General features: G+C 30.5%; 1 protein-coding gene across 3 annotated transcripts in view; it reads right to left on the bottom strand.

The window, feature by feature from the left end:
• The window catches only part of LOC134706493 (uncharacterized), a 46,864-nt gene that overhangs the window by 6,000 nt on the left and 16,307 nt on the right, over window positions 1-24,557 (bottom strand). Inside the window, exons 1-2 of one of the 3 annotated variants that reach the window (XM_063565475.1) lie at window positions 12,895-13,148; window positions 3,354-3,405 (exon numbers count right to left, since the gene is read on the bottom strand). In XM_063565475.1, the coding sequence (XP_063421545.1) occupies window positions 3,354-3,405; window positions 12,895-12,968 (126 nt within the window). In that variant the 5' untranslated portion in view covers window positions 12,969-13,148. Of the gene's footprint in view, window positions 1-1,481; window positions 1,675-3,353; window positions 3,406-12,894; window positions 13,149-24,557 lie in introns of those variants that run through there. The other 2 variants (XM_063565477.1, XM_063565478.1) reach the window with 2 other exon arrangements.

Raw genomic sequence — 24,557 nt, 5'->3', positions numbered from 1 at the left:
ATCCATGTTATATTGTTATAGTTAAGTAGTATTCAGGGGACTCCATCAACACAAACAAAGTACTTTCGCTTTAAAATATGTTTATAAAATTTAATTTAAAATAAACCATAAACTTTATCTCAATATACATAATAGTTACAAACTATCAATTATATCTTAAAAACGGTATGTGATTTACAGAAATACTAATGTCGGCAATCTTCATTGGATTTTTAAATCAGTACTAAAGTTGTAGAACTTTTTATGACGCTGCTGATAATATTCAAAAGAAAAATGAAAATGAGATACGGCAAAGGAAATGGACTTAAAAAGAGTATAAACTACTTAAACTTAAGCATGAAACAACACGAGTATGTTATATAGAGATAACCTGTATATTCGTTTATGTCAATCAAATTGATATACTTCTGTTTATAAAAGCTTTTACTTATAGTCAACACAAATGGTTTGTTTCAAATAAATCGTTAAGATTTACTACTAATGATTTCTGTTTGAACAGTTGAATCAATGTTCTTGTGATAACGTTGATATGTGACTTTTATAGCCCTATAAGGTATATACTAATACATTGAAATACCTATGTGTAACCATGGATGCTCATTGTGGTTAATCAATTAAAATACTTCACATTTGGGCCTGTTTGTGATTACACTTTTCTTTCACGTTACACTTTTGTTTTAAGCATTCTTACAATTCTCAATTTTATTAATATATGATTAACAGGAAAAGATCAAAATAATAAAAATCTATTTGTCGACTTTTGGGTTTTTTTGGTTGCTCTTTGTATTGTTTTATGTTATCTTGCCTGAACGTTGCTTGCACACAGTCTTGTTTGTACCTGATGACTATTTTTTACAAAAAAAACGTATTTATATATAAAAAAAAAACTCTTAGTAATATGTATACACAAAAATTAAAAAACAAAACTTTGAAAGTAAAAAAAGTTGCACTGAACACTTATTCTTAAAATTTACTTCTCTACAAAAATTCTCATATTTCAGTAAAATCGAACTAAGTCAAAACTAGCAACACTTCGTGAATAGGACGAGAACAAGCGAATTAGGTACGGATTTAAATTATACAGCAAGAAAATGAATGGATAATTAAAACCGAGGAAAACACACATTGGCTTTGTGTCCTCTGTTTCAAATTCAGTCAAATAAAAAAAATAATTAAACGGCCACGCATAAATCGAGTTATTTGTCACTTCAAAATCGTCCAGTGGAAAACATTTGATGTCCGTGTATGGTGAGGTAGTGTTTTAACATAATTATATTGAGAAAGATAGGTAAAAAAACTGCCGCCTCTTTTGATTTAACCCCCTAAGTTAACCAGTAGAAACTGAAAAAAGGACCAATCAAGCAGTGTTGTTAATGGAAAAAGTATGACTGAAAATAAGAAAAATAGCTCATTCAACTAAAGCTTATACTAACATTCTGGGGAAATAAAACCTGTCAAATAAATCTTATTTAACAACTGACCTGTTGAATCAAATGTTTGAAAGTTATATCCATATCAAATTCTAGACTGGCAATTGGAATTTACAAATATTTAACTTTACATCGTTAAAATCGAATTTAAATATTCACAGCACCGTATGAATTGTTAGTATTGATCTACGGTAGTTAAAACACAACAACGATATAGATTTTTGAACAAATCCACAGTTCTCTAACGGAAACGGATGTTTATATGTCCAAACCTGAGAATCAATATACACACGACTATATTGTCACTTGGCGGGAATAGTTCGCAAATGGCCTGCAAAATCAATTACACCATCATAGGTACCATGTATTGCTTTAAGTAAACATGTGAACAACTGTAAGACTCGTGTTAAGACGAACTCGTTGGCTGTATGAGAAATAGCTGTTATACTCACTTAAAGGTCAGGAGGAACGATTGCTGTATAAACAAAAATATACAGCTATGATACTCATGTAAAAATGAGCCATAGACTGTATGAAAAATTAACCTTTGAAAACCCGAAATAAAACCTCAAACGGGAAGGATTGTACTTGACTTTCATATGATGAAGGCATAATCTTTCAATCGGTTTAATTGAGATCTGGAGCTGGCATTATTGTTTTTAATATATTTAAAACGTGTTTTGTTCTTTACAATAAAGAAGATTTGGTATAATAAAAAATTACTAATTGACATATTTCATAATTTTTATATTTTTATTGAAAAAAAATCCAATAAAAGAAGAGATATGAGTATGCTAAGATTAATGGTGACTTGCTGAATATTGTGAAATATAACTTTTCCCTTTGCTACTTTGTTTTTTATAATCCCTAAAAGACTTGTAGAGCTAGTTTAAATCCTACCAACAATAACAGGACTGCCAAACTGCTATGGTAACACGACATACTTTTACTAAACAATTTTTTTTTTTTATGAAAAAGTGGTTTTATTTTTATTTTTCTAGACTCATCTGACCATGTTAAACACGTTTCCTGCCAGGTATTTATGAAAAAGGTGTCATGTTAGGTATTTATTGTGAATGATTGCTGCCAGGTATTTATGATAAACGTAGCATGTTAGGTATTTAATATGAATGATTACTGCCAGGTATTGATAAACGTGTCACGTCAAAATTATTGTCAATGATTGCTAGCCTGCTATGGATTTCGAATAAAGGTGTCTTGTCAGGCATGTATGATTAATGCCAGGTATCTATAATAAAGGTGTCATGTTAGGTATTTATTTTGAATGTTTACGGTCAGGTATTTATGATAAAGGAGTCATGTTAGGTATTTATCTTGAATGATTTCTGCAAGGTATTTATGATAAACGTGTCATGTCAAATTTATTGTCAATGATTGCTGCTATGGATTTCGAATAAAGGTGTCATGTCAGGCATGTATGGTGAATGATTGTTGCCAGGTATCTATAATAAAGGTGTCATATTAGGTATTTATTTTGAATGTTTACTCTCAGGTTTTTATGATAAAGGTGTCATGTTAGGTATTTATTGTAAATGAAAGCTGTCATATATTTATGATAAATCTGTAATGTTAGGTATTTATTGTGAATTGATTTATATTTTGGATAAATGTTTAAAACATCAAATAAGAGAATTTGAATCAAATCGGTAAACATACATTTGACAGCTAGTGAACCTTCTACAACGATATACGAGTTCCGTTTCGATAGTATACACAAACAAAGGTTTACTTATTTGAACATTTTTCAAACATCATTGTATTTAACATGATCACAAACAAATTAAAAGAGTAAATGTCTATGAATAGACGAAAGAGATAGAAAGAAAAACAGAAAGAAAGAATAAGGAAACTAAGTAGGTAATTTAAACTGACGAAATATTATGTGATTATAGTTGTCTGTACCTGTATCTTTTCAGCGGTTTTATGACTTTTCGAAGTTTCTTCATCTGTAGAACTGAAAAAAAGAAGAAATAAAGTTAGAGATTGTGTCTGTGGCGTCAATCTTCTACTTTTTAAAGCATCCTTTACTGTGCAGAGACGCTGTGGTTCTCTAAGTACTCGGATCTCCTAGAATAATGTCGTTATTCAGACCGGACAAAACTATGTTTTTATTCTTTCCAAACAAACACCATGTGGTCAAATAAATTAGAGCTTGTACTAGGTATTTACCCAATTTCCACAAGTACGTTTCAAAAACCAAAATATATTATTGTTAACACATATTCCAAACCTATTTTTACCTTTTATGCACTGAAACTTTAAGAATTCGATAACATTACATTATTGTATAGATATCAACTAGTACTATTTGAACTCTTTGTCATCCTTAAAAAATAATTTGGCAGCACAGAAATAAAATGATTTGTAAATATACCTCTTCCTAAACCTATCATTATACGACAGACTTTCTGTCAGTCTTTTCATGTGTAAATATATACACATGATTAGTAAAACTAAAATAGACTGAATAATGTGACTACTTGGGTGAATTAGAGGGTTATGGAGTGAATTATAATTTGTATGCACTATACAGAACCCAGTAGTAAACATGTGAATGAGAAGAATGAAGGGTGTTCGATAGTGGTCATAAATTCTGTGTAAAACCATTTAATTTGCAAGGTACCCATGCAAATTAAGATCACCTATCCATATATTTACACGTAGAAAAATGTTTCTTTGTGAATGCTGTACCTCTTGTGTGCAAGTATAAAGTAGTTAGTTTAAAATGAAAATAACACCAAAAACAAGAAAATACATCTTTTCGAATAAAACTCAATCTTGCGTTATCGATTTTGTAAACATGGTAAAGGACGATTTCAATTAAAAAAAAAAGCCACTGATTTGACTAAATTAAATGATTAATGCACAAGATTTTTCTCATTTTAATTTTCAACTATCCCACTGTATATACCTATACCATATACTTATGACACAATATACACTTGGTTGTTAAGTTAATTTATATTCATTCAAGTCGCGCGTATTTTTGGTTCACAACAGCAACTTTTATAAAAAAATTTGAAAAAAATCATTAACATAGGAGCATACAATACAGTTTTCAAAAACAGATATGCGTTAGGTGCCCGTAAAATAAGTCATGTTCTGAAATAGTTACAGTTGTCTTTGTGGCCGACTTTATGAAAAAGGTGTGTCACAATTTATTGCAATCATATTTTCTAAGTGCATGATTCCCAATATTTTCCATTTCGGCTCCCAAACCTTTTTGGTCCCAACCGTACATGAAACTACATGCCTTGTTCGTCGAAATTATTATATAGGCATTGCCGCTGAAATCAATAGCTACAACCAAAATAATTGGTTTGGTATTGGCTAGATTTATTTAGTATATGTTGTCTTCTATGTTATAGATTATGTCAACGCACTATAGCCGAGTACAACGTCACAATCTTGTAGTAGGGTTTCATAGGAACTCCCATAATTAAGCTATGTGTTATAGTTTCTACCGAAGAGTTATATACTTTGGTTTTTATTAATACCACAGTAGCTTTGGGTACACTTTCAAATAGGTTGAAAAGATTTTTTTCGTCTTAGAATTATGGATTGTTTTCAATAATTTGTTTATAGTGATCAATGCAAAATAATAACATTAATTTGCAGCCTGAGTGTAAGTTTTTGTATGATTCTTCAAGAATTACATTGTACGCTTACCACGGTGCTCCAAGTTCAAAGAAATTCACACAAAAGATGATTAAAGAGCTCAAAAATGCATTTATTTTACATATGATTTAATGGACATTTAACTTTAAAAGTTGGTTCTTCATGTGTAAATTATGTTTTAAGGACTCATTAGACGTATTATATATTATAACATCTATGTCTAATCAAAATCTGGAATTACTTTGTACGAAAAAACTCTTCTTAAAAGTCCTTATTTAGTATCTTCGTCGTAAGTTTATTCCTCACGTCTTTATTGGTTGATTTTCACTTTCTATCAAATATAAATTTAAGCAGGGAAATAGCAAATGGAATTTATAATTGATAATCAAATATCAATTGTAAATTACTTGATGTATCTTCTATACAGAATATTTAAACAAGCACTGTCAATTTTCATACAAGAATGACTTTGCTTATTTGAATGTTACGTAACGTTACTGCGATAAAAGGAACATATAAACTATGACATAATGTTTATAATACAGATATATTAGTGCACCCTACCGAGAACAAAGGAACTTATTCTCCCTTTCTGACAATGATGTCATGTCGTTTACAACACAATTCAATATCAATAACTAAATACCATGCATTGAACTTTTCGGATGATAAGAACACAAGATTTGATCATATCGGGACTATGATGATTTCTTCAAGTGTCAGGTGTTGTTCTGTCGCCTAAAGACACAAAAAGGAGAAGACAAAAAATTACAAATGGTCCACTATCGTGTAAGGAGCAATTTCTTACTAGCAAGATTTCTTTTTTAAAAGATACGAGTAGTTGTACACTTAGATGGATTGACAGTGTTACCATTGGAGTGTTATAGTACTTGGTTTAAACAAAGAATATAACCTCCTTGGTTTAAGTTATATTCTGATATTATCGCTACCATCCAACACAATATTTAAATTAACATGATTCATTCCCGTCATGACTTTTTACGACTAAACATAAAGATTTGAACATTTTTCAAAAAGAAGATGCACACAAGAGAGGGGAAAAAATGTTGGTATATGGGCTATTTAAAAAAAAGGGATGCTAAAGTGTGACAAACATGATGAAAATAAAGTCATTGTAAATCTATTTTCTATCATTCTACCTTAATCCAGAGATATTCAAGTTTACAAAACTACCATTGGTTAATGCAAAAAAATAAAAACAAAAAAATCATTTTACTTCCAAGAATTTATCAATTTTTCAAAGGAAACTACAACATACTATCATCAACTTACAAACGCTAATAATTATAAATAAATTAGTGTATTTTTTTTGTTTGATGCATCAAAGGTAGTAGATGAATTTCCTGCTATTTTTTTCCCTAATATACAGGTATTTTTTTTTTAATTCTTAAATTTTCACCAATTTTTAGTGTATTCTTTAATATTTACTAACAATAGTTTTCAAATTTCTTTGCAAAAGCTTAAACATTATATATTAATTACAAGAAATCAAACCTATATGATCTCATTACATCCTCTGAAAATTTCACACCAATTGCTTCAGTCAATTTTAAGCTTTCTTCATTTTAAAAAATATAAACATATGTTTTTGATCCTTTTGTTACACTCCTGACATATTTTTTCAGTAACTATAAGACTGTTTTAAATGGAATGTATAGAAAATCAGTATTGATATCAATTTTAAACTTACAATCTCACAAAAAAATAAACCTTTTAGTCACTTTATTGCACATTTTAAAATTTTTAAGCGAAAAGCAAACTTTTAACATGCTTAACGTATATAACACTTTGATTTTTAAAGAATCTTAGATTAAAAGTGGCATGAAAAAATACCTTGCAAGACAGATAGACTATTCTCTGACTTCCACATTACATTGTAAATAAGTAGCAATTATTTTTATAAGGAATTATGTTGAATTTTATTTTAGATGAGCTACATCACAAACAAATGTTACACTCCTGACAAGAATTTATTGCTACCATATATAACCTAAAACTGACCTGAAATCATGTAGAGTTTTTATATTGAACATATAATTTTAGAGCACATTGAGAACAGGTTTGAAATTTTTACATATTTCTTACATATTAACCAATTTTGCTGATGGTCTATTTAAAAAAAGACGACTATCCTTTAAACCTTGGTCATTCTCTTGTTTGATACTATAATATATGCTGGTTTTTTTATTTCAGATAATGTATTATGATAAGTTGGTTCCTACCACCAAAGATGGTAAAAGTATGTGCTCTGTATTAAAAATACTGTCAAAAAATGTACCCAAAAATGTCAGAAGTGTAACGCTTTTAGTGTAACATTCATGTATTTTTTTATAGAAACAATGTTGTTATTGCTATTTTTCTTTTCTTGAATTTGAGTGTGAACACAACCTGTTGCAGATCATCAGTAACAACATGCCATTACTATTGCCTTCATTGCCTTTGTATGCTCATTTCTTGTACGTAAGGACTGTAACACATTTATACTAGCTAGTTCAATTTCAGTTTTAGTTCAAAAATTTCAAAAGTAATAATGTAGACTTGTCTTCTGTGAAAGCTGATGTGTAGTTATGTCAGGTTTTAATAGTTATCAGCTTGTTTTTTAACTTCCCTTTGCAATTAACATTAAAATGAAACATTTTTGGGTGTTACACTCCTGACATAGAAGTATTGAGCATATAAAAGCAACGAAGACCATATTAATGGTATGCTTGTTTCTCATGAACTGCAACAGGTAATGTTCACTGAAATTCAAGAAAAAAACAACAACTATATGACAATATTATATATAAAAAAAAATAACATCTTAACTCAATTGTTACACTCCTGACAAACTTGGGTAGTCTTCTTATTGTAACCATAGTATTCCAGCAGTGGAACTTCAGGGTCATATGAATGCACCTGTGCCAAGCTATGAAACTAAACAAAAAATATTAACCATGCAAGCTGTGCAGAAACATGTTATTTCACTTACAAAGCCATTTTCTGGAAACACTGATTTTTTGTAACATTTTATTTTTTTCACAAACTTATTTGACTTTCCTTATCCTGTTTGTAAAAATGTAAATAGGTGGAAGATTTAAACAAGAAATCATAGTCAAGATATAATAGTTTGACCGGAAAAAATATTGTTTGGTAGTGTATCTGTCCTTATTTATCTTATAATATCAATGAATGCACATGCTTTCTTTTAAATGTCACACTAAAAGCGTTACACTCTTGACGTTTTGGGGTACATTGTTGAATATTATTTTTTATACATAGCACATACTGCTACCATCTTTGGAAGTGAGAACTAACTTAACATAACACATTATCTGACATAAAAACATCACATATATAATATCACACAAGAGACTGACAAAGGATTGAAGGGAAGGCATTTTTTTTGAGATAGCTCAAATGTATTTGTTTAAATAATACATAATCAAAATAAACCCCTCACCTTCAATTCAAAATAAAACAATTTACAGCACCCCTTTTTGTTGTCATGAAAATGTATGAAAATCGTTATTAAAGGACCGTCTAGTTTCTCTTCTTTGAAACGCATAAATGTGTACATAAATTCCAATGGAATGTCCAAATAGGCATCAGTTAAGACTGTTGTGCTACTTAATAACGACAAGGAAAAGGTATATACTCAGAAAATATGAAATTTTTGTATAAAGGACTGACTATTTCCTTAAAAGTAATTTCTTGATTATCTCCTAGACTTTTCTCTGTACATGGTGGTTTATTCATAAAGGTTTTAAAAGATATGAAACATGGATCGTGTTAAAGTGCACAAAAGGTAAGAAGTTGAATATAAAAACATATTGCAAAAACTGACATAACGACAATGTCATAAATATGATAATGTATTACCAAGATGATATCTTAGTTAGCCAACAGCAGCAAAATGATTTATCTATAATGTAATGTAAAGTATATGTAAAATAATCAAAAAGGTCGAGACAGGGTGCATTGATATTATTTATCACACAGAATATATTATGTATTATTCATTGTAAGGTGTCGAATACAATCTGAACAGTTTGTATTCATTTGTGGTTAATCATAAAAAAGACTTTAGAAAACGTTTCTTCCCCATTAAAATCTAATTTATTTTCATTATTCTAGAATCAATTAAAGTGTTAAATATTTGGGATGAGTAAACGATTTAGTATAAAACCATCAAAAGCAATAGAAATAAACACTATTATCCTTGAAAATGACAATCATTACAATTTTTGACAATGATTACAATTTATGACAATATTTGATTATGTTGTGATTTGTATGTCATGGTGTCCCCTTTACAAGTTCAAACCTATAACTCTACCACATCTTTGCTAACTCTTTTCACGAGGAATTTAAATGAACATAAGTTATACAATATTTCGGTTTTATCTTTTTACCAATAATTTTTGAACCACGTCAAAGACCGAATTTATTAATTTTTAATTGACGTCAGTTTTTGTACTGAACTGATACAGTTTTAGATATCATTTAGATTTATTTCGACACGTCACCGGTGAAATATATTCTTTTATTTTTATTTTTTTTAGTGAATTAAAGATTTGAAGATTTTATGAAACATTCAGACACAGATACATGCGTAATATCAGATCACAACAACAGCATAACATAAAAGTGAAATTAATCTGATGTTACAGTATTTGTTCATAGATTTCATATATTCATATTGTTCAATTTGAATAAGAAGTGCAGATGTTTTCATCCCTTTTTCTTCTTCTTTACTGTAATTAAATGTTGCCGGATCTTTATGTAAAACGACGAAAAACATTGTAAAGATGTTTTTAAAATACGACAATGCTATCAGAGGTCTTTTAATTAGACTGACGTAAATGATACACAAATAAAGAAGCATTTGATTCGTTAAAGAATACTGCGAGCCCGACAAGTACTTAAACCCTTAAGTGCATATTCATTTTGAAACAAATTCAATTTTTCTTGAATGGTACTGAATATTGCTGGTATTCCGCGTTTTTATACGAATTAAAATACATCGTCGTTGGTATGACACAGTCAACGCAATGTTGGCTATTTGGACAGCGATATATTTTCTTTACCGTTTTTCACTATTATCTAGGTAACAGAACATGCAGTTTGTGACTGTATTATTGTTTTACATTAGTATAACGAAAATTAGTGTATTAATTACATAAATTTTGTTTTGCTTCAGAAAAATCTAATAACACGACATTGAAGATTTAACAGTTTTTATACACTTTTAAGTACGTTTTGCTCCGATTTGACGGGCTTGTATACAAATGCTGTTTTGAGGGAATTCAATAAGTAGTATTACAGAAAATAAAAGAGAAACATGCATTATTTTTTTTCGATTTACAATTATGATCAACCTTTTCAGGTTTTTAATGACTTCTTTCCACAATGTATACAAGTTTCCTTAGCGAATGAATATGAAATAAAATCAGGACTACGAAAGACAGTTCGTTTATGAGTCGCTACTTATAAATGAATGTAACTAGTTATAAATTAACAAAGGGATTAACATCTCGTGATATAATGTCAAACATGTAAACAAATAAACATCAATAAATACCTGACATATTTTTATTAGTTTGTTTATTTGACATTCTGATCACTAAGATGCTTTAGTTAGGAGGTAAATGTGACCAATGCGTATCTGGAAACACATATAAAGATTTAAAAATGTTATTTACCTTGTCTTGATTTTATATCAAAATCTATTTGAAATGACAACCTTAACTTTTTATGCTTGAAAGAGTAAAAAGAATAAATATTAATGACCTTAAAATAGAATAATGAAGCCCATAGATACTTATGAAAGTGAGTAAGATATAACAAAATCCTCCATCCTCAACACCGGTTCAAAAAGATTAGTCAATATCGATAAAAATCTATTTCAGTTGCTATAGATTAAGAAGACATAATTTTTCCTTATTTTCAAACCGCCTTAAACAACAAGGAGGCGACAAACCGAGGAAGAAAACAAAAGTTGAGGGAATCGCATGATACCTTAAAGTAGTGAGAACGGATCCGTCGACTGGTGAATCGTCTCCTGATACGCAAGCATCATCCTCCATGCGAACTCACACTCATGCACTTAGGTAAAATGTTCACAATCGGGAAGGAAGATTAAAGATTAGACGACTTTCTTTTATTTAAGACCGAAAAATTATGCGATGATCATCTAAACATTGTATCGGTCTACCAATTCGTTATGGTGGCCGTAAAACTTATGTGTTATCGCTTTCAATTGTCCTTCCTCGTTACTCTGTAAAAGGTAAGATCATAGAAATACTGAACTCCGTGGAAAATTCAAAAAGGAAACTCTTTTATCAAATAGCTAAATCAAAAACTCAAACACATCAAACGAATGGATAACAACTTTCATATTCCATATTGGTACAGGCATTTTCTTATGTAGAAAGATTGAACCTGTTTTTAAAGCTAGATAAACCTCTCACTTCAAATGTATTGACACGATTGAAGAAACAATTACGGAAGCCTTAAAGTAGACCATGGACATTAAGGTAGGCTTTATTACATGTACAAAACATGTAAGGCCAACATTTTTCAATTCATGTCTACTATTGTTCAAGAAAAAAGTAAAATCACAAAAATACTGAACTTAGAGAAAAATCAATTCAGAAAGTCCATAATCACATGGAAAAATCAAATAACAAAACGTATTAAAAACGAATGGACAAGACCTGTCATATTCCTGACTTGATACAGGCATATTCAATCATTGTTGGAACCTACCACAGAGTGAACACAGGGTTTCATGTTAGAAGAAGATGTTAAATTTTCTATTTAACAATTTTAACACAATTAAATGTTATGCAGTATCATTGCCTTCTTCACCGTCATATGGTGTTTTTTTTTGGATTGTGATTTTGTGTGGTTTTTATGCCTTCAATCTATCGGATAATAAAGTTCACTTAACAATGATGAAGTAAATAAACTAAGTTAAAAGGCATTGCTATTGTCCGTACAAATATTCTAATCAAAACAAAAAGCTAGAGATTGATTTTATTTGCTATTTCCTGGTTAACATGTTACATGTAAATTTAAAAATGAAATGGTTCTTTTTCTAATTTGATAGGGCTTTAAACGCACTGATCGTGTGCGCAATTTTAAGAATTAAGCTATTCCCATGTAGAAAATTATCGTTCATTTTTATTAAATATCTACAATTTGTTCATTATTTTGTCAAAGTGCACATTTAACTGCTATTATTAACAACTTCAGATACTTAGGATTTGGTTACGTACTGAAAAATATATAGATCCAAAGTACATACAAGAATCTATACTTCTGTCAAAAAAGTAAAAAAGTGAAAACATTAAAAAATGGCCTCGTTGTGAAATAAAGTTATTGGGATATTGACAATGCTTCTATAGAAATTCTGTGCAATTTGGACATGATTTTAAACAAGAGTCGCATACATTAGTTTGCATTTTGGATGGGGGGGGGACACATGAAACGCAATTGCATTTAGATTAAGTAATTTTTGATGCGTTCAAAGAATTGCTGTTTTAATCAACCTCAATATTAATATACTTTTATATACTAATATTTTTTTCTTTATGAATGAACCTTCAGATCGTTATGGGTTTCCATGAAATAATCCGAGGGCTTTGGGAAATCAAACGTTAAGAAGTAGGGAAATTGTTATACATCTAAAAAAAGATCTTTCAATATTCTAAAGCACATTTTAAACACAATATTATCATTGCTTTTATTTATAGTTGTTTTTTTATAGAGGTAACTTTTTGCATTAATAAGTAAAATATTTTGTTCTGATATTAATTACCTCGTTACAGTAATTCTTGGAATAGATGGTGGAACGGCAGTATTAGTCATCTGTTCCTTTAACACCATGTTCATGTCCTTCTTAACTGTATTTCAAATTCCTTTATTGTAATACTTTCACATATATTAAGGGTCATAACACGCTGATACAGTACAACTCAAGAGTATATATCCAGCTTATATATTTGATAAATGACATTGACTGTTAATTTCCCATCTGATATTACACCTGCAAAGTTTCACCTAGAAGTGTGATATAACGAAGAAGTAACATTTATTTATTTCAATAAAGACCAATATGATTCGTTTTCCCAATAAAAACGACCCACTGCGCCACAAAAACCCATTTCAATAACATCATCCAAGCATACAATCAAATCTTAATCGACTTAAACGCAATTCTCTACTTTTATTTGAAAACCTTTTGTTCATCTTTGTACACTTCAAACAATGTTTATTTACATCATCTTGACTTGAAAAGTAAATACCTTTAATCCCTTTAAATCTTTTGTTGGTGTCTTTTGTTGAAGACGGGTTGTCAATCGGTATTACAGAATATATGTGTTATATCTTTTCTTATAATTGTTTGCAGTTGTTCACTTACTTTTGTTAATTGTTAATTTTATAATTATTTTTTTATATATTAGATTTTTCTTCTGGCTACCAGCTTAAATTTGCAAGAAGTTGAAAGTAAAGGTTTACAATGTTAAAATAAACGTATGTAATTTTGAATATTTGAACGGCTGACTTTCTGCATAAAAGTATTCTAGTAGTAGGAACGACTGCCAAGTAGTGAACGAGTGTATTTTTGAAAGGTTGGCTTTTAATATATATATTTATAGTGAGAAGTAAAATCACAAAAGTACTGAACTCCGAAGAAAATTCAAAACGGAAAGTGCCTAATCAAATGGCAAAATCAAAAGCCCAATCACTTCAAACGAATGGATATCAAATTTTATATTCCTGACTTGGTGCAGGCATTTTCTTATGTAGAGCATGGTGGATTGAACCTGGTTTATAGCTAGCTAAATGACTGCCTTGATGTTTTTTGAAAGGTTGACTTTGAATATATATTTATAGTTGGAATGACTTGCTGTTAATCCTATAATGTGAAGGTGTAATACCACCATTGATTTTCCCCTATTAGTCTTTGTTAAATTTGCACTTTTCAAAAAATTGTGCAGAATTTATCTTTGTTTCAAATAAAGAAATACTTGGCATGAGTAAAGTTTTATCCTGTACAGTTCTATAGAAAAAGTTTCACATATCATTTCATTGCATATAAGAAAATAACCATCATTGGAAGTTAACCAATCAAATTTCCCCTTATTTTATATGTGTACAAGGTTTAGTTACCATGTAACCTCAAGATTACAACATTTTCTATAGAAATCACAAATAAAAAATAATGGTGTTTTGAAATACCCAAGACATATGTTTATGACACAGAAATAGTTTTACTGCAATAAAATGTAGGATTAATTACCTACAGTGGTCAAATTCAAGGGAATATTTTTTAGACCTACTTTCGTATGCAACCGGATGTGACGTACCATGATTTGGTGGTATTACACCTGAAGGTGGTTTGCAATAACGATTGATTGATTGGTTGTTGGTTGCTTAAAATCTAGTGGCTGCAATAACGATAATTGATACACAAGACACACGATAGAAGGTGGACGATAATCGACACGTTAAACCCATTACATATAAATTATTATCGACACACAAGCTATATATGACAGATGACTGATAATGAAAGAGGGACGAAAGAAACCAAAGGGACAGTCAAACTCATAAATAGAACATAAACTGACAACGCCATGGCTAAAAATGAAAAAAGACAAACAGACAAACAATAGTTCACATGACACAACATAGAACACGTACCCCACCAAAAAATAGGGGTGATCTCAGGTGCTCCAGAAGGGTAGGCAAATCCTGCCCCACATATGGCACCCGTCGTGTTGCTTATGTGATAACAAATGTATTACAATTTTAAAAACTTTATTTGATCACTGAGACAAATTATATAACATATTGTTATATAAATTAATAAACGTCGTTCTCTTGGAAATGATTTTAGAATGTTGTTTTCTATTTGACTATGCCATTTTTGACAAACTGATCTATCAGCCTATCAACGATATTTTTTGTGTTGGGTCTATGACAGATGAACGATAGTCGATGTTTTTGGTCGATGACATATATACGATAGTCGGTAACTTGGTTCTATGACAGGTCTGTTATGTTTATGATAGATGGTTGAAAGTCGGATTTTGGTATCTATGACAGATGGATCATATGTGTGGTATCTATGAAATATAGACGAAAGTGGATATGTGGGGTTTATGTCAGATAAAGTGGGCTTTACTACATATCGACGCTACTCAGTATGTTGGTATATGACAAATGAAACATTTTATGAAGCTTTTGTGAAACATTTATCTCGTAAGGAACGGTACATAGATCGTAGTTATATTATTGCAAGTATCAACAATTGCTCGTAGAGTTATAGATGTAAAAGATATCGTGCTGTATCTTCAATTATCTTCTTAAGCACTAACTATGATTCATGAAATGTAAATACATGTTCCTACTAAAGTAACCCTTAGTATAACAGAAAGGGAAAATCAAAGGGTTTTTCTCGATGTTTCATTTCTTCTTGTTTTGGAAATCTTCTTTTTACATTAATTTCTAATTTTATTTTTTTTATTAATTATTTCATAACACGAGTTTAATAGGTAAAGCCAAATGCAAGAGGAATGCAGCCATGTCCTCAAAATTCTGTTTGACTCATAATGATGAAGTAGTTTTAATGTTTCCCAATTCTTCAATGAAACCGTATAACCCCATTGCAACACAGCCATAGCAACTAACCGTATCAATGATATTCTCTCTTTAAAGTTCTCGTGATTATATAAGATTGACACACAATCCCAAAAACGAAAAAGTTATTACTTTATATGATATATGAAAGTCATTTACAAAATTTGACGTTTAATAGATGTCCGCAAAATTGATATAGAAAAAAACTTTTAACATCTAAAAGCTTAAATATGGAAAAAAAGTTATTCGTTTTAAAGGGATGATTAGAAATACAGTTCTTAAATAACGCATTAATAACGAGGTGATTACATTAGTAAGGTATTCATGTTTGATAGAGAAAGTTTCTTTTCATATTGAATAAGTTTAATCAAATCAATAAATATATTTCACCAGAACACCGATCATTTTCAATTAATGAATCGTCTGATTAGTTAAATTCTAAATTAAATGATTTGCTTCATTTAAAAAGGATAAGCATAACAGGATAAATATTGGTATTAGTGAAATGCAGTATGAATGCTTAACTGTGACATATTATACTGAAATCACGACTGAACATATTGATCGAGGTCACGTTAGAAAAAAATATGTTATCCTATTTCTTGTTATAAGGTTTGCAATAGTCGACTTATTTTGTATCCGTTTCACCTAAACAGTACATTTATTTAGTGAATATTTTATAAAACAAAGTCTAGTCTTAAATTCCAAATTAAAACTAGCATGATTACTTGATCTATTGTAAAATACAATGCTTGGTTATTCACCCCCTTTTCTGCTCCATATCATTATTTGATTATGATGTTGAATGGCTGGTAAACGTCAAATGTCAAATTAAATAAGTCTTTCTCGTTATTTCCATCCTATGTGGTGTTTTTTCTCTCTTCTTTATCGTCCATTTAGAATTTCTTTTCGTTGTATTTTGTGGTAGAGTAAATTGTGTTTGGTTGTCTCAGTGTTGTATTAGTATTTGTGTTTTTGGTTTTTTTGTTTTTTTTTCAATTTGGTGACCTTTTTAACTTTTTTGAATTCGAGCGTTGCTGGTGAGTCTTTTGAAGACAAAGCGCGCGTCTGGCTTTAATACAAAATGTAATCCTGGTATTTATAATGAGTTTATTTACAACCACTGGGTCGATGCCACTGCTGGTGGAGTTTTATTTTCCCTAGGGTATCACCAGCTAAGTAGTCAGCACTTCTGTTCTGACATGAATTGTCATTGATATGGTTATATTTATAACAGTTTATAAAACTTTTAAATTTTAGAAATACTAAGGCTTTTCTACCTCAGGAATAGTTTACCTTAGCTGTATTTAGCAAAACTTTTAGGGATTTTGGTCTTCAATGCTCTTCAACTTCGTGCTTAATTTGACCTTTTTAATTTTTCGAGCATCTGGCGTTAATTCAAAATTAAACCCTGGTATCTATGATGAGTTTATTTGAAATATCCTGTAGTTTTTTCATATAATATTTTCTCAATATCATGTGCGAGTCTTTGTTGTATTAAGATGCCATAAATTATGCTTTGTAAACCTGCTTGCAGATTTATTTGCACCGACTTATTTAAATCCTTCTGTTGTAATGCAAACAGGGAATTATTTTAGACTTACTAGATAAAATAATTTTAACTTTTAATTTTCTGCGGTACAGCGTCATCATTGTGCGGTTTTAAAAAACAGATTATAGACAGGTTATAGGTATTTGATATAAAAATCTTTTTCCTGTATAATTATTTTTCACACTTAATGGCATTATTCGGTAAAGATCGGTACTTTTATTTCGATGTTTTGTGTCTATTGGTTTTATGAAAGTTGTTTCTGTGCCTCGTACCGATCTTTCGAATTAAGCCATTTGCAATATTTGATTTTGAGTGTTGTTACACCACTGTTTCACGCTAGGTGGGTTACGCACGTTTCTAATCCTGCTGCATTCTGTATGTAATTAACATAATTCTGTCCTCCCCTCTTACACGAATGATACTGATTTTCGGGTTTTAATGTTAAGGGCATACGATACAGTTTTGATCCAATATTGAAATTTTGATGAAAATTTGCATATAAGCTATCATTTACTTGATTAATTTTCCTGTCGACAGAAATATATAACTTTTTAGTTTTAAAAGATAAACACAAGCTGTTTTTGTAGAATTGTTGTTTTTTCTTTTTTTATATAAATGTTTTATAAACTTGTACATTTTATTTTTTACAAATAACTCAAATTTATCAAATGTTCTTGAAAGTTGGAAAATAACGTCATATTTTGCTGTATATTTATGAAAAAAAATAGCACTAATGACTTTTTCATGAAAATTGGTATACAAAAGGTTATTCGGAGGTGATATAAGGTCATTCGGAGGCAAAATACAGCTAAATACCATAAGTGTAAATACGTAATCATACATTTAAAAAGAGGGGTTCATGAACTCGTTTTCAAGTTAAATCAGTTTGAATGATAAAAATCAGTCGAAAACTGCATCTTTTCCTAATAAGTCATAGTTTGACGTCGCGAAATTAACATTTTACGTTAGCAACGTCATTACCTCTCTTGTTACTGTATCGTATGCCCTTAAATAACGTTTTGTAGTATTCTTTTATCTGTTTTTATTAATATTTATATAAGTTTTAATGCAAGGTTTTTCAGACTTTTGTTAGTTTTTTTGTACATGTCTTTAATGTTGTTTTTTTTTTTTTGGGGGGGGGGGGTTAATTTCGTAGTATATTGTTATTGATTGATTGCTATCTTCTTATTTTGTTGCATCAGTTGTTTATCTTTTACAATGATAAAAAAAAAACTGATGCGTGCTAAACCATAATCATTTGCATGCATTAGATCTCAGATTTGTCCGACACTAAATTATAGCAAATCGGTTGTACGTACGGGTTTAATTATTTGATATAATATACATACATAGTCGCCTCCGCTTTGGTCCAGCACAAGTACACGATTCCTTCCAGGTTGCATGTATATGTATAACCTATTGGAAGGTAGGTTAAAACTATGTTGAAATGATAATTAGTATTTGAAGTCAATGTTTACTTCAGCAGCTCTTCATTTATAAAAAAATGAGTAGACGTTTGTGTACTCTTGTAAAATATTGCTCAACCTTAAAATTAACTTGTTTCATAAGTGACAGACCAACGCACATTTAATATTAATGATATATCTTATGCTATTTGTCAAAGCCTTTGCTCGGATGTATTTTATGAATTGTTATAACTGCCTTTTCAAACATCAGAATCATTTAAAAATATTAAGATATATGTCTTTGCTCTTGGGAAAATCTCATATATGAGCTATTTTGTAGTCCTTTTAACTTTTTATTTGTGTACTAGTATCTTTTTAAATTGATTCTTTTATTCGATAGGAAAAAGTAAAATCTAGACATTCTGCCTGATTTTTTTAACTTTAAAAATGATAAATAGGTCTTTAAATTACACAGAAATGGGTTAATAGATAATGTGTAAGTGAGTGTTTCGTATTTATATTGTACTTATATACAATTACTAGTACTTCGTTGTTTATATTGAAATAATATACAATTGTTTTTCTGTTTATTTTTTACTTATATACAATAACGTCGTTGTTTATATTATACTTATATACAATTACTTTATTATTTGTATTGTACTTATATACAATTACTTCGTTGTTTATCTTGTACCTATATACACTGATTGTTGTTTATATTGTTCCTATACACATTGACTTCGTTGTTTATATTGTACTCATAAACAATTAATTCGTTGTTTATAGTGTTCTTATATACAATTACTTCGTTGTTTATATAGTACTTACAGAAGCCTGGAGCTGCCTTGTATTATTGTTTATAACTAAACCATATATGATAATCATCGCGATAATGTTTTGAATATTGCAGTACGACGCCTTATTTATCGCAATATTTCGCTATATTTAACAACAAGGCACTTTATTTAGCACAATGATTTTTTTATATTTAACAGTAAGAAGACTTAATTATCGCAAGAATTTGCTTTATGTAATAAGACGACTTATTTATCGCAATAGTTTCGCTATATCTAACAACAAGGCACCATATTTAGAGCAATGCATTGCTATATTTGAAAAGAAAAAGCCTTACTTCTCGTTATTATTTGCTATAAATAACAAGACGCCTTATTTATCGCAATATTTCGCTATATCTAACAACAAGACAACTTATTTATCGCAATGATTTGATCTAGACACCTTATATATCGCCATACTAAAAGACGACTTAGTTATCGCAAGATTTTGATTTTAATATATATTCCCACACTTCAGACTGTCTATCAACTCCTGTGTACATTAACCTCAATTTCAAATATAGAGATATAGTCTTCTATGACATGCGATGTTCAGTACTTCAATACTTTGAATATAATCTTTCATTGTATATCATGGATCTATATGCAAGTATACAACGTATACCAGTCATTTCTTAGATTGATTTTTTTTCTCCCTCTCTCTCTCTTTTTTTTTTATAAATCCCTTGTTTCATGTATCTGTATGTATTGGCACAAGCCAGGAACCTGTAGTTTAGTGGTTGTCGATGGTTCATGTCTCGACCCACAGTTAATATTTTGTAAATGTTTTTTTATGTTTAATTTGGCCAGTTGTTTGTGTGTAAATTGTTTCCCACTTTTCATTTTACTTTAACATATATCACATCTCTTTGTTTTTAAATTATAAATCTGACTTTTAAAGTCTTGTTTTCCTGAACAAGCATGACATATTTTTGACTGGGGGTTAAATTTTGAAACAAACAGTCAATCAAATTACACTTTTGTTAATAAAGAGGAAAACCATTTTAAATTTATTCATTTATTAGGTTGGAAGATAGGAGATTTCATATATGGTTGCCTTGTAAGAGCTGAAAAGTAGACATAATAAACTAGAGGCTCTCAAGAGCCTGTGTCGCTCACCTTGGTCGATGTGCATATTAAACAATGGACACAGATAAATGCATGACAAAATTGTTGGTTTGGTGATGGTGATGTGTTTGTAGATCTTACTTTACTGAACATTTGTGTGCTACAATTATCTCTATCTATAATGAACTTGGCCCAGTAATAACATTGGAAGATATTTTGTAAAAATTTACAAAAAAATATGAAAATTGATAAAAAATTGACTATAAAGAGCAGAAAGATCTTCACCTGATAAACAATTTAACTCTCTGGTTTCAGAGATATAAGCCAAAATTTACATTTTACCCCTATATTCTATTTTTATCCATGGCGGCCATCTTGGTTGTTTGGCTGGGTCATTGGACACATTTTTTAAACAAGATACCCTTATGATGATTGTGACCTAGTTTGGTTAAATTTGGCCTAGTAGTTTCAGAGGAGAAGATTTTTGTAAAAGTTTTCGGACGACGGACGACGCCAAGTGATAAGAAAAGCTCACTTGGCCCTGTGGGCCAGGTGAGCTAAAAAGGAAGAGGCGGAAGACATTTGTCTCCCAAGAACTGCTTGCAGCGAAAAGAACTAAAGAACGAAAAAAATATCAAGAATTCAAGAATTAAATTATTGGTTCCGCATGAATGCACACGGGTTTTAAGGGGATTATGAGAGGTGACCTTAGGTGACACCCTTCGCTCAAAAACAAGATAAAATTCTATGGGGGCGCTAGAAATACATGTTTGCCTAAACCACTAGGCTATTCTACTAACACATTTATGCAGTCTGTATATATGGTGTCTGTGGTTATAAGATGTTGTCTGTGGTTGTTAGATGTAGTCTATATATGCATGTTGTCTGTGGTTGTAATATGTAGTCTTCATATATATATAATGATGTCTGTGACAGTTAGTTAAAGTCTGTATATATATATATATATGACGTCTGCGGTTGTTAGATTTAAACTTTACATGGTATCTGTTGTTGTTAGATGTAGTCTTTACATTTGTATATGGTGTCTGTGATTGTTAGATTTAGTTTGTATATGGTGTCTGTTGTATTTAGATAAAGTCTGTATAGATATGGTGTCTGCGGTTAGATTTAGTTTTAATATGATGTCTGTGGTTGTTAGATGTAGTTTTTACATGGTATACATCTATTGTTGTTAGATGTAGCCTATAAATGGTGTCTGTGGTAGTTAGATAAAGTCTGTATTGATATGGTGTCTGTGGTATGTAGATAAAGTCTATATATATATATTGTGTATGTAGATATAGGAAGATTTGGTGTGAGTGCCAATGAGACAACTCTCCATCCAACTGTGGTTGTTAAATGTAGTCTAATTATGGTATCTGTTGTTGTTAGATGTGGTCTATATATGGTGTCTGTGGTAGTTGGATACAGTTTTTATATGGTGTATCTGGTAGTTAGAAGTCTGTGTATATATGGTGTATGTCGTTGTTAAATGTAGTCTTTATATGGTATCTGTGGTAGGCAGATGTAGTCTGTATATATATGGTGCATTTGGTAGTTAGATACAGTCATTTTATGGTATATGTGGAAGTTAAAAGTCTGTGTATATATGGTGTCTGTGGTTGTTAAATGTAGTCTTTATATGGTATCTGAGGTAGGTAGATGTAGTCTTTATATGGTATCTGTGGTAGTTAAATGTAGTCTTTATATGGTGTCTGTGGTTGTTAAATGTAGTCTTTATATGGTATCCGTGGTAGTAAGATGTAGTCATTATAGGGTGTCTGTGGTAGGTAGATGTAGTCTTTATATGGTGTCTGTGGTAGTTAAATGTAGTATTTATATATGGTATCTGTGGTTGTTAAATGTAGTGTTTATATGGTGTCTGTGGTAGGTAGATGTAGTCTTTATATGGTGTCTGTGGTAGTAAGATAAAGTCTGTATATATAAGGTGTCTCTGTTTGTTAGCTACAGTCTGTATATGGTGTTTTTGGTTATTAGATGAAGTCTGTATATGGTGTCTGTGGTGTTAGATACGGTCTGTATAGGATGTATGTGGTTATTAGGCACAGTCTCACTCTGTATTTGGTTTCTTGGGTTGCAAGATGCATTCCGTAAATGATGTGTGTGGTTGTTAGATAATGTCTACGTATAACAAAAACAAGTAGAACATGTGGTATGATTGCCAATGACACAGTCAAACTCTCAAGGGGGACCAAAACAATGAAGTGTTACAACTTTGAAATCGTATAAGGGGAAAAGAAGAGGGTAAACGTAATTATAGTAAATTTTTGTTTTCAATTATTTAGTGACAAGGATTGAGTTTTAAAGGTATGCAAAGGAAAGTTATTGCTTTTCATATGTTTATTATTTACAATCAAGTCTATACGATATGGCAGCGAACACAATCATGATCATGATGTGATGTGATTTAAACCCGCTTTGAAACTAAGCAACACTGATCTTTATTGTAACTTGATACTCCGAAAGGTTTTCGTGCAGAAGGACACAGGTCACCATACCAAGTCCCATTAACTAGTACGATTGGGCTGACCAGTATTTTTCCTATTGAACAATTACTTGCTGAGTATCGAATGTTTATCCATAGTACGAACATATAATATGACAATTGCATGTCTTTTGCTGGACTTCTGATGCACGTAGTTTTACATTTATGTCAAGGTAGCACTGTACAGTTAAAAAAACATTAATTAAAATTGAACCACAAAATGTTTCATCATCCTCTATTCCTATTTTTCAAATACATCAACCTAACTGTTTGTGTTATACGCGTTCAAATGTATCTTTCATAGATTTTATTTTCAAAAGTTAAAAGAGTGAAATATAGTTCCTGTTTTGTGTACCCATGGGAACATTTTGCATTAATTTACGTATCAAATTGCGAAAAGAAGGGTGAAAATGTCACACATTCCCCCAAAATTTGAATCAAACTAGAAGTTTAATGCCATTGAGTGATACCTTTTCAGAAACTATTGACAATAATCTACCCAATGATCAAATAAAAAATTAGTGTCTCTCGCCCCAATTTTGTCGCAAAATTAATCACAAAGTTCGTTCAACAAAAAGTTGTAAAAAATATTACAATAATTGACAAACCATTGCCTGGTTTGGATATGCAAAGACAGACTTTCATACAGAAAACAGCCATATTTCATACATTAAATACTCTTGATGCTCACTATGAAGGCCTTTTTAATCATCTTAATCATCAGCTATCCAAAAAAGAATCTTATTGAACACTACCTCTTATATTTGAAAAGTGACCAAAATGCGAATCTACACACCGAACTGTGGAGTGCTACCTAAATCATAGTTGTGGTTTAAATAGGAAGAACTTATGTACATGAATGTCGTGTATTTTCAGTACTTAGTATATCACTGTATTGATCATGAGTTCTTTCTGTAAATGTATTAGTAAAGTGCGTTGCTTTAAGCTTATAATTAGTCCATTATTATGCAAATGTATTTTTTTTTAAACAAAATTTGACAAACTCAGTGGCAGATCCAGAAATTTTCATGAATGGGGGCCAATTGAATGCCTAAGTGGGGGCCCGCTCCGGTCATTATTCATTCATTTCCTGTATAAGCAAATAAAATTTCTCCCAAAAATAGTTCATGCATGTAGGTTCTCAGATACTATCAGATACCATCTCGTAAATTTAAACCATATCATTCTGAAAAGCACCTAATGTGTTACTCTCCTCCTTTTTTTGTTTTAACTGACATTTAATTTCAGGTATTTTATAAGAATCATTTGATAATGCATGCCATTAGCGTCTCCTACATGACAGTCTTTAACAGTATAACTTACTATAAGAAACAAAAACACACTAATACATTTTAGGGTTTGGTACAGGTAAAATTGAGAAAGGAATGGGGAATGTGTCAAAGCGTTAATAACTCGACCATAGAGCAGACACCAGCCGAAAGCCATCAATTGGTCTTCAATGTA

The sequence above is a fragment of the Mytilus trossulus genome, chromosome 2 (assembly GCF_036588685.1).
Source record: "Mytilus trossulus isolate FHL-02 chromosome 2, PNRI_Mtr1.1.1.hap1, whole genome shotgun sequence".
Classification (NCBI taxonomy): Eukaryota; Metazoa; Mollusca; class Bivalvia; order Mytilida; family Mytilidae; genus Mytilus; species Mytilus trossulus.
The sequence above is the reverse complement of the archived record's forward strand: the minus strand, read 5'-3'. Positions and strand labels throughout refer to the sequence as shown.